This window comes from Barbus barbus (assembly GCF_936440315.1).
Source record: "Barbus barbus genome assembly, chromosome: 7".
NCBI classification, from domain to species: domain Eukaryota; kingdom Metazoa; phylum Chordata; class Actinopteri; order Cypriniformes; family Cyprinidae; genus Barbus; species Barbus barbus.
Genome location: NC_136735.1, coordinates 38,504,582 through 38,522,572, shown reverse-complemented (window position 1 = coordinate 38,522,572; position 17,991 = coordinate 38,504,582). Strand labels below are relative to the sequence as shown.

Genomic DNA, 17,991 nt, shown 5'->3' with positions numbered 1-17,991 from the left:
AATATATAGCACTTTTAACAATACACATTGTGTCAAATTATGTGTGTATATATATATATATATATATAGTGTCCTGCACCCACTAGTAAAAAAAATCAAAAATGATATCTGGTGTCTGAATAATTTTTGGTTTGACTGTGAGAAGAACAGAATCCAGCTGTGTTATAAACTGAATAATCCGTCAGTATATCTTGAGTGTTTGAGGGACAGACTGAGGGTCCTGGAGCAGATGACAGACCCTCATACCCTGGTGCCACAGCCATTGCCTTTTTAGGAGACACCTGATCGCAGCTCAGCGCCGCCACACAAAGAGCTGCTGATAACTGCTGGAGTGAGTTCAGATGATGAAGCCATGCAGGAGTAAACAGAGGGCTGGACTTACTCACACTCACTGTGTCTGCGCTGAAGAAGGTCACCTCCATGCTGTAGGATCTCCGGCTCCTTCATGGAAAAGTTCCAGGCTGCGATGGTTCTCGGAGGAGTGGGAGACGCGCTGGGATACCGCAAGAGCCGGTGGGAAATGTGCATCTCAGGGAAACAGATTCAGCAGGAACTGGCCGCTCTCGGGGGCCTCGGGGCCCTAAAGCTGGACGCTGATAACTGGCCCCTCAGTGATGGAGTCCTGATGCACATGACCACTGCAGAGGCGCTGATCACCGGTGAGGCAGACTGAGACAAAACAATGTGCATGAGGGTTCAAAAGGTTTTTAAAAAAAAGAAATGAATGCTTTTATTCATCAGGGATGCATGAAATCAAAAATGATCAAAAGTGACAGTAAAGACATTTATAATGTCACAAAAGATTTCTATTCAAATAAATGCAGTTCTTTTGAACTTTCTATTCATCAAAGAATCTCATAATTGGCTTATCTTATCATTTTGACTTTTTAATCTAATAATATACTATATGACATGAAAAGTTACTTTTCATGTCAATTTTGTTTGTTTTTTTGTCTCATGATTGTGACTTATCTCATGCCTTTGACTTGTCACAACTGTGACTTTTTATTTTATAATTAATGTTTTGGCTCATAACTTTAAAATAGTTGATCTCATAATTGACTTTATCTCATAATTGTGACTTTTAATTTTATAATTAAGACATATTATCTCATAATTCCGAATTGTAATCTTATAATTTTGACTTTTTCTCAAAATTATGGTGTAGTATCTCATAATTTCAACTCATGAGATAAAAAGTCATATTCATGACATGTCAAAATTGAGATAGTACACCATATGAGAAAAAGTGAAAATAAAAAAATAATTTTGTTCTTCTGAACTTTCTATTCATCTGTAAATCCTGAAAAATAAAATGTATCATTGTTTCCACAAAAATATTGTGCAGCACAACTGTGTTCAACATTGATAATAATCAGAAATGTTTGTTGAGCAGTAAATCAGTATATTAGAATGATTTCTGAAGATCATGTGACACTGAAGACTGGAGTAATGATGCTGAAAATACAGCTGCAGATCACAGAAATAAATTATATTTTAATATAGATTCATATAGAAAATATGAATTTTTTACTCTATTTTTGATCAAATAAATGCAGCCTTGGTGAGCAGAAGAGACTTTGATTGGGTATGTTAGTCAATAACATCAACTGTTACTAATTTGGGAAACTTTCCATTGTGATTTCAGAACACTGTGAGTGTATTTGTTCTATATCTATAAATGTAACACCGAAGTTCATGTGTAAGCTCTTTCTGCTTGTGTTTGCTCTCAGAATAGGGATGAATCCATGTGAAATCCCTCGGCTGGCCGTGGCGTCCCTCACTAACTCTCTGAAATGTGAATTGATGATAATACTGCGATCTGTCTTTCCTCACACAGACGTGACAAGGATGCTTTCCTCCACATGACTCACACACACGTCCTGATAACAGACCCAGAATAGAGCTGTGGGTCACAGCCATCCGTTTGCACGCTAATGCACCGTGACACACGCTAATCTCCGAGAGTTCGTAAATAACAGGAGCTTTAGTGAGGTCCCACAGAGCTGTAATCCAGCTGGACCACCGAGCTGCTTCTGTCCCGATCCAGAAGACCCTAAATAGACCCGAGTGACCGTGATCCTCACCACAGACAACAGCGAATTTTTGTCATCATTTCAACTTTTTACATAATTTCGACTTTGTCTTAATTATGACTTTTATCTCATAAATCTCATAATGACTTAGTATCATAGTGACTTATCTCATAATTCTGACTTTTTTTGTCATAACTGTGACATTTTACTTTAGCATTAGGAATTCTCATAATTATTACTTAGTATGTCTTTATTTAGACTTTTTCTCATAATTTTGGAATAGTATCTCATAATTTCAATTAATGAAATTTAAGTCATAATTTGTAGTCAAATTGTGAGATTTGTGAAATTATGAGATACTACATCATAAAAAAGGTCACACTGAACACTGTTTGACCTCTGAGACAAATACAACATTTAGAAGCTGCTGACTGGATTGAGACATACACAATTTCATTGTAATTTTGTTACACTTAATTTAAATTTAAATACATTTAAATCGACAAAAAGTCCTAATTATGACATAAACATCCATTTGTCATAATTATGAATTTTCACGTCGTAATGTCAACTTTTTACATCAGCATTTTGATTTTTTTTTTCCTAATTATGCCTGTTAATCTTAGATTTGGACTTTATCTCATAAAGACTTTTATGCAGTTATGACTTTTTATCCAATAATTGCAATTTTTCCAACACAATTTTGACAACTTTTATAACCATATAACATTTTTGTTATAATTTGGTTACACTGACAATAAAGAAATCGACAAAAGTCAAAATTATGACAAAAATTCAATTAATGTCATAATTGATTTTTTATGTCAATTATGATTTCTTTTCTAATTATTTTGAATCTACAAAAAGGCATAATTATGACAAAAAACTGGAAGTCATAATTTTTATCTTTTACTGTAATATTTTTACTTTATTATAACTTTTTATCGTTTTTAAAAAGCACTTCTTATCCATACTCCTACACTGTTTGACTGCCAAAACTCTGTCATAAATTCAACTTTTTATATCATAATTTTAATTTTTTAATTTGTCATAATTATAGAATTTTTATTTCTAATTTTTTTAATCGAAAGCATTTCTTATCCACACTACATCGCCGTTTGACCACCAAGACAAAAACAAGCACTGGAAATAAAGCAAACTCCAGCTGGAGAGTGTATCTCTGTCACATATTGATTATGTTGAGTCTGCAGGATTTAGCCAGATTTACTAACAGCTCCTGTCGTCTCTGGTTCATGGACACACGAGCGTTCATGTGGCCTTCATCTGTTGCTGTGGAAGCCCCAGAGGAGCACTAATGCCCTCAGAATGCATTCCATCCGCCTCACACAAACACTCTAATCAGCTGCGGTTAATCATGGCTAAACTGGTCCTGCGGATGCCTGAGCATCTGATCGTGTCTGCTCAGATTACTGGTGTCTGGAGGATCTGTACCGGGAGCTGGTGCGGCTCTATGTGGAAGCCATGGTGTGTCTGCAGGGTCGAGCTCCAGAGCCCAGCACTGTGGAGGGATGCGTCAACCTCAAGCCACACAACTTCCTGTTAGCCTGGCACACACCCTTCAATGAGAAAGGTACACACACACACACACACACACACGCTCACGGTCAGTCACGCTGAGGGACTGAATGCAGTATTTCATTCAGAGTCACCATGAATCTGAATAGCATTGGCCACAGCACACAGGACGTTGTCCATTTACTATGGAAGCCAATTTTAAGCACAAAAAAAAATGCTTTGGTAAATCATAATTATGAATTTTTACATAATTTTTTTTACTTTGTTATAATTATGACTTTCTAACATTTTGACTTAGTATCTCATAATTTTGACATTTTATGTCATAATTATGACTAATAATGTAGACTTCATCTAAGTATCTCATAATTTTGGCTTTTTATCTAATAATGTAGACTTCATCTCATAATTATGACTTAGTATCTCATAATTTTGACTTTTTATGTCATAATTATTACTTTTTATCTAATAATGTGGACTTCATCTCATAATTATGACTTAGTGTCTCATAATTTTGACTTTTTATGTCATAATTATGACATTTTATCTAATAATGTAGACTTTATCTTATAATTAGGACTTGCTGTCTCATGGTTTTGACTTTGTCATAATTATGACTATCTAATAATGTAGACTTCATCTAAGTGTCTCATAATTCTGACTTTTTATCCCACAATTTACATTGTATCTCTTTTTTTTATTTTTATTTTTTACTTTTTTCATAATTATTACTTTTTATTCCATAATTTACTTAATACATGGCATTTTGACTTTCTGTCTTTTTTCTGACTTTTTTTATAAATATGACTTGTCTCATAATTATGACTTATCTCATACAGTTGGGCAAAAAAGAATTTAGTCAGCCACCAATTGTGCAAGTTCTCCCACTTAAAAAGATGAGAGACCTGTAATTGTCATCATAGGTACACTTCAACTATGAGAGACAGAATGAGGGGAAAGAATCCAGGAAATCACATTGTAGGATTTTTAATGAATTAATTGGTAAATTCCTCTGTAAAATAAGTACTCAAATGGCCTCCACAGTCACCAGATCTCAATCCAATAGAGCACCTTTGGGATGTGGTGGAACGGGAGATTCGCATCATGATGTGCAGCCAACAAATCTGCAGCAACTGCGTGATGCTATCATGTCAATATGGACCAAAATCTCTGAGGAATGTGTTCAACACCTTGCTGAATCTATGCCACGAAGAATTAAGGCAGATCTGAAGGCAAAAGGGGGTCCAACCCAGTACTAGCAAGGTGTACCTAATAAAGTGGCCAGTGAGTGTGTGTGTGTGTGTGTGTATATATATATATATATATCAAAATGAAAACAAGTAGATAGAATAGAAAAAGAATGGAGAAAGCTAGTGTTAGAGGAAACAAGCAGTTAGAAAACGAATAGAGAGTGCTAGAATTAGAGGGTGTTAGAGGGTCAAATAAAGATGGAAGAGATGTGTTTTTAGCCGTTTTTTTGAAGATGGCCAAGTGTTAAGGATGAAAATGAAATATGGTCAAACGTGTTAAACTGATGTCACAATCTTGAGTGAACATACATGTGAGGGGAGGGAATGTGTAGATCTGCAGGAATGAGACTGTTCCGGTTCTGATCTCAGATCAGTTTATGACAGAAGCACTCAGTGATGGATGTGTGTGTTGTACCTGCAGGTTCTGGTCACGGAGCTGCGACTAAAGCCATGTGTGTGGGCATGCGCTACTGGCAGCCCCAGCGGCTGGACAGTCTGGTGGAAGTGAGCATAGAGACGGGCCGGATGACCCACAATCACCCCATAGGTGCTTCATCCTCACATGAGCATCCGTCTGTTCTCCATCAGTCCTTCACGACACGTCTCGTTCTGTGCGCAGGGTTCCTGGGCTCGCTGTGTACGGCTCTCTTCGCCTCATACGCCATCCAGGGAAAGCCCCTGGTCAGCTGGGGTCGTGACCTCATGACGGTCATTCCCAAAGCGGAGGAATACTGCAGGAAGACCATCCGGCACATGGCAGGTGAGCCCATCTCAACACTTACAGGGTATGAACAAGAGGACAGAAAGTCTGATGTTGTGTTTCCTCTAGAATACCAGGAGAAGTGGTTCTACTTTGAGGCCAAATGGCAGTTTTATCTGGAGGAGAGAGGAATAGAAGATGGTCAGAGTAAACCCATATTCCCTGACCGATACGACGCTGAAGAGACAGACAAGGTAAAGCACTCACACTTATCCCCCCGCAGTCTGTTGGATGAATCACATTAACTGACCAAAACAGCTAAACACACAGAGAGAGAGAAACAAAAGTCATCATTTCAAATTTGATTTTTTTTTATTTGATTTATGACATAAAAAATTACATCTCAAATTTTGACTATATCTTATAATTACGACTTACTATCCTAAAATTAATTGTATCTTACTTTATCAAAATATATTTTATCTCATATTTATGACTTTTTATCTTATATACTTTACATTAGAATTATGACTTAGTATCTCAAAATTCATTTCATTAGGACTTTTTATTTAACGATATTTTATTTAATAATCTCATAATTACGACTTTTTATCTTGTATTTTAACTTTATTCCAACTTTTTTTAATGTCATAATTTATCTTTATCTCATATTTTGACTTATGTCATAATTTATATTTTATCTAATAATTTCTACTTTTTATCTAATAATTATGACTGTTTATCTCATATTTTGACTTTACATTAGAATTATGACTAAATTAAATCAAAATTAATTTCATTTAATTTTATCAAGACATTCTATCTCATAATTTGACTTTATATTATAATTATGACTCAATATCTCAAAATTCCAACTTTTTATGTCATGATTATGCCGTTTTAATTTCATTATTTAGATTTTATATTTAATCATTTAGAATTTTATCTCATAATTATAACTTTTATCTAATCAAAACATTTAAAATATCAAAAAATTTTGACTTTATGTTTTAGCTATGACTTAGTATCTTTGAATTTTGACTTTTTATGTCATAATTATGACTTTATTTAATTATATTTTATTTAATAATCTAATAATTGAGACTTTTTATCTTGTATTTTGACTTTATCTTATAATTATAACTTTATCTTTATCTTATAATTATGACTGTATCTCAAAATTCCAACTTTTTTAATGTCAATTTGTCTTTGTCATATTTTGACTTATGTCATAATTGTCATTTTATCTAATAATTTAAACTTTTTATCCCATAGTTATGACTGTTTGTCATATTTTGACTTTACATTAGAATTATGATTTAATATCTCAAAATTAATCTCATTTTATCAAGAAATTTGATCTCTTAATTATGACTTTTAAATCTCATAATTTTACTTTATATTATAATTATGACTTAATATCTTAAAATCCCAACTTTTTGTCATAATTATGCCATTTTAATTTCATTATTTATATTTTATATTTCATAATTTTTTATTTTATCTCATAATTATAACTTTATAGAATAATATCATTTAAAATATATATTATTTTGAATTTGTTTTAGCTGTGACTTAGTATCTTAGAATTTTGACTTTAACCTCATAATTATAACTTTTTATCTAATATGTATCTCTTATACTTATTTGTCTTTATCTTATAATTATAACTTAGTATCTCAAAATGTGTGTGTGTGTGTGTGTTCAGATGTACAAGCGCTGGAGTTCAGAGGGCTGTCCCGGACGCAGGGGTCACGACGCTCCCATGATTGCGTACGATGCTCTGCTGGAGGCCGGATCCAGCTGGGAGGAGCTGTGCAAGCGGGCCATGTTTCACGGAGGTCAGGAACACAGCAGAAACATCAGCTGTTCAGTTTGGACTTGTGACTCAGAAGTGCTTTTGTGTGTATGTGCATTAATGTGCACGAACAAATGTGTGCACACACCTGTTTTTATTATGATATTTTTCTATTTTTCAAATTTTAGAATAATAGTGAAGGCATGAAAACAAATGGAGGTTTTTCTTTCACTGTCCAATGCAAATTATGCATTAGCCATAACTTTAAAAAAGTACAAAATTAATAACATACCCTACCAGTCAAAGGTTTTTGAACAGTAAGATTTTTTATGTTTTTTAAAGAATTCTCTTCTGTTCACCAAGCCTGCATTTATTTGATCCAAATTCAGCAAAAGCAGTAACATTGTGAAATATTTTTACTATTTAAAACAGCTGTTTTCTCTGTGAATATGTGTTAAAGTGTAATTTATTTCTGTGATCTGCAGCTGTATTTCCAGCATCATTACTCCAGTCTTCAGTGTCACATGATCTTCAGAAATCATAATAATATACTGATTTACTGCTCAACAAACATTTATTATTATTATTATTATCAATATTTAAAACAGTTGAGTGCATTTTTTTTTCAGGATTCTTTGATGAATAGAAAGATCCAAAGATCAGCATTTATCTGAAATATAACGCTTTTGTAACATCATACACTACACCATTCAAGTTTGGAGGTAGATGCTTTAAATTGATCAAACGTGATGATAAAGGCATTTATAATGTTACAAAAGATTTCTATTTCAGATAAATGCTGTTCTTCTGAACTTTCTATTCATCAAAGAAACCTGAAAAAAATTATACTCAGCTGTTTTCAACATAATAATAATAATAATACTAATCAGAAATGTTTGTTGAGCAGTAAATCAGTATATTATTATGATTTCTGAAGATCATGTGACACTGAAGACTGCAGTAATGATGCTGAAAATACAGCTGCAGATCACAGAAATACATTACACTTTAACACATATTCACACAGAAAACAGCTGTTTTACATTAGAATAATATTTCACAATTTTACTGTTTTTGCTGTATTTTGGATCAAATTAATGAAAGCTTGAACAGAAGAGACTTCTTTAAAAATCGTACTGTTCAAAACAAGGTTATTTTCGTAAACGAAAACTAAAACGAAAACGATTGATGAAAAAACAATTTCTTAAACTGAAATAAAATAAAAATGTAAAAATATTTGAAAAACTAAAACGAAACGAAACTAACAACAGTTATTGAAAAACTAACTGAAATAAAATAATAATGAACAAAAATAAATAATTGTTTTCGTAATCATTACGTTCTCATCCCTCGGCTGAAAGATATATGATCTGTGTGGCTCTCTGACGCAAAGCAGTTTAAAGCAGAGTCCTGCACGGATCCTGTTTGATAAACATGCAGCAGCAGTACTTTACACAACACCGACCCGTTACCCTTTACCCGTTACCCTTTATCCGTTACCCGTTACCCTTTATTCGTTACCCTTTATCCTTTATCCGTTACCCGTTACCCTTTACCTGTTACCCGTTACCCTTTATCCGTTACCCGTTACCCTTTATCCGTTACCCTTTATCCTTTATCCGTTACCCTTTACCTGTTACCCGTTACCCTTTATCCGTTACCCTTTATCCTTTATCCGTTACCCTTTACCTGTTACCCGTTACCCTTTATCCGTTACCCGTTACCCGTTACCCTTTATCCGTTACCCGTTACCCTTTATCCGTTACCCGTTACCCTTTATCCGTTACCCTTTATCCTTTATCCGTTACCCTTTACCTGTTACCCGTTACCCTTTATCCGTTACCCGTTACCCTTTATCCGTTACCCGTTACCCTTTATCCGTTACCCGTTACCCTTTATCCGTTACCTTTTATCCTTTATCCGTTACCCGTTACCCTTTACCTGTTACCCGTTACCCTTTATCCGTTACCCGTTACCCTTTATACGTTACCCGTTACCTTTTACCCGTTACCCTTTACCCGTTACCCTATTATTATTAATTTTATTATTAATTTTCTCATGTAACACAAGCAATCAAACCAACATTAGACAAGTTGGTGCTTCGAAGAAAAACAGACACGCAACATAATAATTAACAGAAAACAAAGACAAGAACGCACCTTTCTGTAAACAACGAAAAACTTGCCCTAGCATCTGATCACTGCCAAACTTTAGATCAAATAAATATGCATAGGCTAAATCACATCATACACACTTATAATTCTTCAGAAATAAAGAAAATAAAATGTTCAAATGTGAGCTTTTAAATACGATTGCCGTTATTATTGAATTTAATTCGTCCCACACAGTTATGATTTATGAAACTAAACTATATAAACACTAAATAAAAATGTGTTCACAAAATAAAAACTAAACTAAAACTAACAAAAACATTAATGAAACTAATAAAAACTAAACTGAATTTCATAGCAAATTTGAAAACGATATTCAAATAAAACAAATTTAAAAATTCAAAACTATAATAACCTTGGTTCAAAAACTTCTGGCTGGTAGCGTAATTAAAAACTACTGAACAATCCTACATTAAGATTTGAACGGAAGAGTTTTGTTTGGTAATTCACACATAGATTGGCTGTGAATGTGTGTTCAGGTGAGAGCAGTGCGACGGGTCTGATCGCCGGCTGTCTCTATGGGCTTCTCTATGGGATCCACCAGGTTCCTGCTGGACTCTATCAGGATCTGGACAAGAGACAGAAGCTGGAAGATCTGGGAGAACGCCTGCACCGAGCAGCAGCAGTAGAGAAGTAAAGCACTGACGTCTGAGCCACCGCCTGCATTAACAAACATAGAGCTCAGCACACGTTTATATGGACTCAAAAATAATAAAGCTGATATTTCTGGTCCTACATGAACGTTTCAAAGGAACAAGACAGTAGATATCTGGTAACACTTTGCAATAACGTCCCATTATTTAATGTTAGTTAATGCATTCTCTGTGAACAATACATTTGTTACCATCTTTGTTAAAAATAAATACAATTGTTCATTTTTAGTTCATGTTAGCTCAGGTCCATTAAGTAATATTAAGAGATATAACTTTCTATTTTAATAATGCATTAATACACTGAAAAGAAGTAGATAGTAGAAAAACTGAAAAAGTATTTTCTTGTAAAACATACTTCAATACATTTTATTTGCAACTTTGCAGTGAAAAATGTTGAAATGAACACTAATTTGGATTAATAAATGCTTGAGAAGAATTGTCTGTTGTTAGTTCATTTGAACTAATGTGAAGTTTTACCAGAAATCTTGTGATTCTGAATTGCTTTACATGTGACTTACACAAGGTGGAGCCAAACTCTTAACTGTGTTGTTAACCTGGTAAATGAAATGCTTTTTGGATATTACTATACTTTACTATAATCAGCTGGATGTTTAAACATCATTCAATTAAATAATAATAAAACAAATCAATCGTTTATCAGCATTTTTAGCATATGAAATATCACCAGGTTATGCAACCTGTTTATGTTTAAAGAAACTCAATAAGTGACTTTTGCTCTTAATTCTGCCGTAAGTGAGGTTTTCATAATAACAAACATATATAATGATGAAAACAGCACTAAGAGTCTCTTTGGCCAATCAGACATGCTCTCTACCCATCAATCATGTTTTCTGGGTTGGCTGTTATGATGGAGGGGGTGTGGCTTATGATAGAGGGTGTGGTCAAAGCAAAGGTGGGCGGGTCTAATTCAGTGACTAACACTCACAGAGTTCATCCTGAGCATTCATTCACAGATTAAAGATTAAAGTCTTTTTTTATGAGCTCTTCACTTCAGTGATTCTAATGCACATGCAACGCTTTCCCTACAATCCTAAAGACTTTTAGCTGGCTTTGTTAATCATTCTGAATAAAGCCCACCACCTGATCCTATAGTCATAAACAGTTCCCTTTGGCTGATTGACTGTGATCCTGTATGTAAGGAGTCACATCTGAGTGCACAGAAACACACTTGTATTCCACAGAGCTCAGAGAGACGGCCGTCAGATCTCCATCATCCCGACCCTGGACCGGCGAGCCGTCAAACGGCTGATCCTGGACCGCTCGACTCATCCAGAGGTCAGGGACATCCTGGAGAATCTGCTGCTTTACCAAAGCCCGGATGCAAACCCTCGGTCAGCAGGCATGGGGAGAGCCAGTCTGCGTCTCACCGCCTTCCAGCTGCTCAGATCCAGGTTTGTAAAGAGCGTGCCGAAGCCAGCACTGACCCACAGACGAGAGGTGGGCTCTCTGAACACCAAACCATGGCGTGTTAAACACACACACGATTCAAGACCTGCGGCCAAGAGAAAAACCTCCAGAGTTCAGGACATGCTGGACAGATTCACAGCAGCCGAGAACAACGACATGAAGAAACCTCAAACACACAGACGAACAGGCGGATCCGTGTTTAGCTGCCTAATCAAGAGATTTGAGACTCTATTGATGGAGAACAGCAGAAACAATTCGATACACAAGATCAACAAACACAAGAACGAATCAACTGATTCACAACAAGCATTAAATCAACACAGAAATGAATCAACCAATTCACAAGAAGTACTAAAGCGACACAAGAACAAATCAAACAATTCAAAAGAAGTGCTAAAGCAACATGAGAACAAATCAACAGATTCACAAGAAGCACTAGAGCAAGACAAGAATGAATCAATTGATTCACAAGAAGCACTAAACGAGAACAAATCAACTGATTCACAAGAGATACTAAAGCAACACAAGAATGAATCAATTGATTCAATAGAATCACTAAAGCAACACAGAAACGAATCAACTGATTCACAAGAATCACTAAAGAAACACAAGAACGAATCAACTGATTCACAAGAAGTACTAAATCAACAAAGAAACGAATCAACTGATTCACAAGAATCACTAAAGAAACACAAGAACGAATCAACTGATTCACAAGAAGTACTAAAGCAACAAAGAAACGAATCAACTGATTCACAAGAAGTACTAAATCAACAAAGAAACGAATCAACTGATTCACAAGAATCACTAATGCAACACAAGAACGAATCAACTGATTCACAAGAATCACTAATGCAACACAAGAACGAATCAACTGATTCACAAGAATCACTAATGCAACACAAGAACAAATCAACTGATTCACAAGAATCACTAATGCAACACAAGAACGAATCAACTGATTCACAAGAAGTACTAAAGCAACACAAGAACGAATCAACTGATTCACAAGAATCACTAATGCAACACAAGAACGAATCAACTGATTCACAAGAAGTACTAAAGCAACACAAGAACGAATCAACTGATTCACAAGAATCACTAATGCAACACAAGAACGAATCAACTGATTCACAAGAATCACTAATGCAACACAAGAACGAATCAACTGATTCACAAGAAGTACTAAAGCAACACAAGAACGAATCAACTGATTCACAAGAATCACTAATGCAACACAAGAACGAATCAACTGATTCACAAGAAGTACTAAAGCAACACAAGAACGAATCAACTGATTCACAAGAATCACTAAAGCAACACAAGAACGAATCAACTGATTCACAAGAAGTAATAAAGCAACACAAGAACGAATCAACTGATTCACAAGAATCACTAATGCAACACAAGAACGAATCAACTGATTCACAAGAATCACTAATGCAACACAAGAACGAATCAACTGATTCACAAGAAGTACTAAAGCAACACAAGAACGAATCAACTGATTCACAAGAATCACTAAAGCAACACAAGAACGAATCAACTGATTCACAAGAAGTAATAAAGCAACACAAGAACGAATCAACTGATTCACAAGAATCACTAAAGCAACACAAGAACGAATCAACTGATTCACAAGAAGTAATAAAGCAACACAAGAACGAATCAACTGATTCACAAGAATCACTAATGCAACACAAGAACGAATCAACTGATTCACAAGAAGTACTAAAGCAACACAAGAACAAATCAATTGATTCAATAGAAGCACTAAAGCAACACAAGAACGAATCAACTGATTCACAAGAATCACTAATGCAACACAAGAACGAATCAACTGATTCACAAGAATCACTAATGCAACACAAGAACGAATCAACTGATTCACAAGAATCACTAAAGCGACACAGATGTCAGACAACAGGAACACATGACAAAGGCTCAGCGGGACAGAAAGAGCTCAGACTCCAGGACCTGAGTGAGACCTGCAGTCCAGTACTGAAGGATTCATGTGTTGCTGATGTGACTCTGAGAAAGAGTCGAGCTGAGGAACGATCAGGACATCAGCTTCTCAATGGAGTCATGATGCATCTGGACTCGATCAGTTCTTCTCCTGAGGTTTTAGACATGAACTCAACAAAACCTCTCATACAGACATTAGACATGAACACACAGATCCTACAGCAACCCAGAGCCCTGAGGAACCCAGAACAGACACGAATCACAGCACACCAGTCCTCCAGCTCAGCTTCTGCTGATCAGATTCCACCTGAGCCGAAGGTCCATCAAACACAGGAGAAAACAGAAGAAACTCCAAAGTACCGGAGCATGAATTACTGCGATCCTTCAGCGAGACTCGCCTATATCCCCAAAACCATCCGATTCCCCGACACCTTCAACTTCTGAAGACCTGCTGTGCTCATGATCATGATTTATTACTATCAGAACATCCAGGTTTCATCACGGTTATGTCAGAACTAATTTATCCACATCAGACAATATATTTCATACAAAAAACAACAGTTGTGAGGCTTATAAACATATGCCTTTATTTGTAAGTGTGGAAGCTTGTTTACACAGCACGATAAAAAACATATATATATAATTTTAACTTTTTATCTCACAATTATTATTTTTTTTTGCCATTCTGAATTTATATCTCACAATACTGGATTTTTTATAGCAATTCTGAATTGCAATATATATATATATAAATAAATAAATGAAGAGTTCATTTGCAAAAACAGATTTAAAAATGTTCAAAAAACTAGTTTTTTCATTGTGCATTCCAGTTAATTGGGTTGGGCTACTTTGATTAGGTACAAAATTACAAAAAAATACTAGCTAACTAACACAATAAAACACAATAAAAACATTACAGCATGACAGCATTTTTGAAAAATTTGTTATTTGTTTTCTCAAATAAACTCTTCATATATATATATATGAACTCACAATTGCAAGAAAAACTGAATTGTTGCAATTTAAAAAAAGTTGCAATTATTTTCTTTTTCGGAATCTTAAAATTTTTATGATGTTTTATTGTGAATATGAGATTGAGATGAATAATGAATGTATCAGATGCAGGTAATCCCACTTGCTCAGTCTCATAATCTCATAATACTCGACTCTACATTATACAGTGAGCTTTTAATACAATAAGCTTTCAATGAAGCGACTCAGCGTTCCTTCGTTACTAGTTCTAAAGTGATGTTTGTGAATTAGCAACAGAGGCTGTCAAACTAAGGTTTGAATCCGTGGCTGAAGGAAGTAGTTCCGCATACATAATGTTTTTAAACACTCTGTGGTTGTTTCTTGTTCTTGTTGTAATTACTGTAATTTTGAGATAAAAAATTCTGATGCTCGGTTTGAACTTCAGCAAGTCGTCTTCACCACATCTAGATGCCTAAATGCATTGAGTTGCTGCCATGTGATTGGCTGATTAGCAATTTGTGTTACCAAGCAATTGAACAGGTGTACCTAATAAAGTGGCTTCTGTGTGTGTGTGTGTGTGTGTGTGTGTGTGTGTGTGTGTGTGTGTATGTATGTATATATATATATATATATATATATATATATATATATATATATATTATTATTTATTAATTCAAACAAAGTTAACATCAAATTTCAACAAATATACATAAAGGATGTTAACATTATAACGTGACCATAAACATTCAGAGAATTGAAAAAAGATGAAGAAAAAAGAAGAAGCCAAATGTGGCGTCAGAGGCCACGCCCCTGTCTAATACGTCACCGTGTGATGATTCCACGTCCCTCACCTGGGAAACCCAGAAGCATGTCCAACCAATTTACTGCAGTTTCAGGGATCTAAATAACATAATGGTGTCTTTCGTTTTACTAATACAAGTTTTCTTATTTTGTAAAGGATGTCTAGGCTAAAATGGCACAACTTCTAATAGCCTATATTTAATATGTCTGATGTACGGAGATGATTTCGTCATCAAAACAGCCTGTAAAACTCTTACATTGCTTGATTAAATGAGGCTAGTTGAATGGTGATTAAATTAAATGGGCAGTCCACACAACTGATGTGTTTTGTCCGATCCTAACAAACCATACATCAATGGAAAGATTATTTATTCAGTTTGCAGATGATGCATAAAGCTCAATTTCCAAAAATGTACCGTTAGACTGGTTTTGCGCTCCAGGGTCACAAATAATCTTTCCATTGATGTATGGTTTGTTAGGATAGGACAATATTTATCTGAGATACAACTATTTGAAAATCTGGAATCTGAGGGAGCAAAAAAATCTAAATATTGAGAAAATCTCCTTTAAAGTTGTTCAAATGAAGTTCTTAGCAATGCATATTACTAATCAGAAATTAAGTTTTGATATATTTACGGTAGGAAATTTACTAAATATCTTCATGGAACATGATCTTAATATCCTAATGATTTTTGTCATAAAAGAGAAATGTATAATTTTGATCCATACAATGTATTGTTGTCTATTGCTACAGATATACCTGTGTTACTCATGACTGCTTTTGTGCTGCAGGGTCATTCTACACAAGAATATTTATGATTTTAAACCACAAAAATGTATCAGTATCTAGAGAAATGCTCTTGTGTGGTCCTCCAGGTGAATTATAATGAGTAATCTTCTTTACTGGTCAAACTGCTGCAGGCTTGGACCTAAAATACTGTAAAACATGACAAAAATGATGTGATCTTCTCCATTATTTTTTTTATTTGAATTTTCTCCATTATTGAAAGCATCCTTGATTATTTCAAATGTAGTGTGTATGATCTGAGCTGGAGGCGTATGCAAACAGAGCATCAGATGGTAAACGGGTTAAACTCATGCAGGTGTGTCAGGAACAACAGCATCACGTGATTTACCCACGAAACACCGACAGGAGCGTTTGAGTCTTGCATGTGTGTGTGTCAGAGAGCTTCATGATTCTCCAAACATGCTGCGGATCGGTCAGATCTCACCGTGTGCTCTAGTTAATCTGATCAGGATTAGTTTAGGGACTAGTTTAAGGTGGCAGTGCTGCATATGCTCTATGTTCAACCGAGCGACCTCACTTCACCTGTTTATGAAACGAGTCGTGGAAACAGTGTGAGCTGGATAATTCAGTCTGATCAAAACAGGCCAGGTAAACATGGAACAAGCCTGCCCTTAAATAACACTCATTTCCTTCCTGCAGCAGATTTACATCACAAAACATCTCTCTTTGGATCCAGTGAGCGTGAGTCTGTGTTCTTGGAATAATCAAGCGTCACGGATGGACCAGCGGGTCTGTGTTTCACCGGATCAGCAGGATTTACTACAGGACACAACCAATAACAAATAATCTGGCCAGCATATACTTTAAATATATGCTGTAGACAGTCAAACTCAATTAAATACATTCTTGAACATGCCATTTTCACTGTGATTTTAGTATCACTGAAATACTCTTTACTAGATTTTAGTTTTATATTTAATCTTAGTTATTTTTATATCAAGTTAAACTAAATGAAAATTAAAAGTATCTGAAATAAATAGAGATTTTATATTTGAGTATTTTTTTTTTATTTCAAAAGATAAAATGTATTTTTTTAGTTTGTTAACCATAATAACCCTGATGTGAATGTATTTTCCTGAATTGAAACATATGGAGAGCAAAATATATTTTTAAATGCTTATAAAAATGCACATTTATATATTTATATTCTTAAAATACATAAAAAATACACCAAGAATTGCAAAAAATACATAAATTAGTAGAAAATATATATTTACATCAATATATTTTGGGCATTTTGTGTGTATTTGTGAAAATATGTTTTTGCCAGTGGTTTTCTGTGTGTATATAACTAGTTTCATCATAAAAATCATTTCTGAGGATAGTTATTCAAGTAATAAACCTATATAAATAAAGTCATGTTAACTGCTCACACAAACTTTAGTGATTTATTTTTATTATCTGTGTATATTCTATATATTCTTATTTTTATTGTCTGTGTCGTTGTGGTCTCTGTGAACTGGAAGCTTATGGCACTAAAACAAATGCCCTGTATATGCAATATTCATATTTCTGATTCTGATGATGCAGTGATGTTTGACACACAGAGGAGCCCAAAAGTCTGAAACCCAATATTAAAAATGCATGTCCTTTTTAAATGTCATAATTACATTTGTCAACATTGTAAAAGTCTCATTTGTTATGTCAGTATCAGTCTTTGGACGCTCCTGTATCCTGAAAGATTACCATGTTCTGTAAAGGTGCTTAAAATAATACCTGCATGGTCCATGTGTGTAGTGAAGTCTTTTATTCATGCAGGAGCTGTTTACAAACTCGCTATATGATCCTAATTAAAGACAGGCTCAGACAAGAGGCTCTAATTACTGCTTCTGGTAAAACACTGCGTGACAAAGAGGCGTGGCCTTCACGCACA

At 34.8% G+C, this 17,991-nt stretch overlaps 1 protein-coding gene across 2 annotated transcripts; it reads left to right on the top strand.

Moving 5' to 3' along the window:
- Positions 1-318: 318 nt before the first annotated feature.
- adprhl1 (ADP-ribosylhydrolase like 1) lies at positions 319-17,487 on the top strand. Of its 2 annotated transcripts, XM_079421193.1 has the most exons (9): positions 319-659; positions 3,463-3,627; positions 5,244-5,369; positions 5,442-5,582; positions 5,652-5,776; positions 7,231-7,363; positions 9,971-10,124; positions 11,347-13,300; positions 13,383-15,075. In XM_079421193.1, the coding sequence occupies exons 1-9, from the start codon at positions 446-448 to the stop codon at positions 13,389-13,391; spliced, it is 3,021 nt and encodes a 1,006-aa protein (XP_079277319.1). In that variant the 5' UTR covers positions 319-445; the 3' UTR covers positions 13,392-15,075. The 2 variants fall into 2 exon arrangements, with proteins under 2 accessions (XP_079277319.1, XP_079277320.1); XM_079421194.1 differs by lacking the exons at positions 11,347-13,300; positions 13,383-15,075 and adding an exon at positions 16,758-17,487.
- Positions 17,488-17,991: the final 504 nt, after the last annotated feature.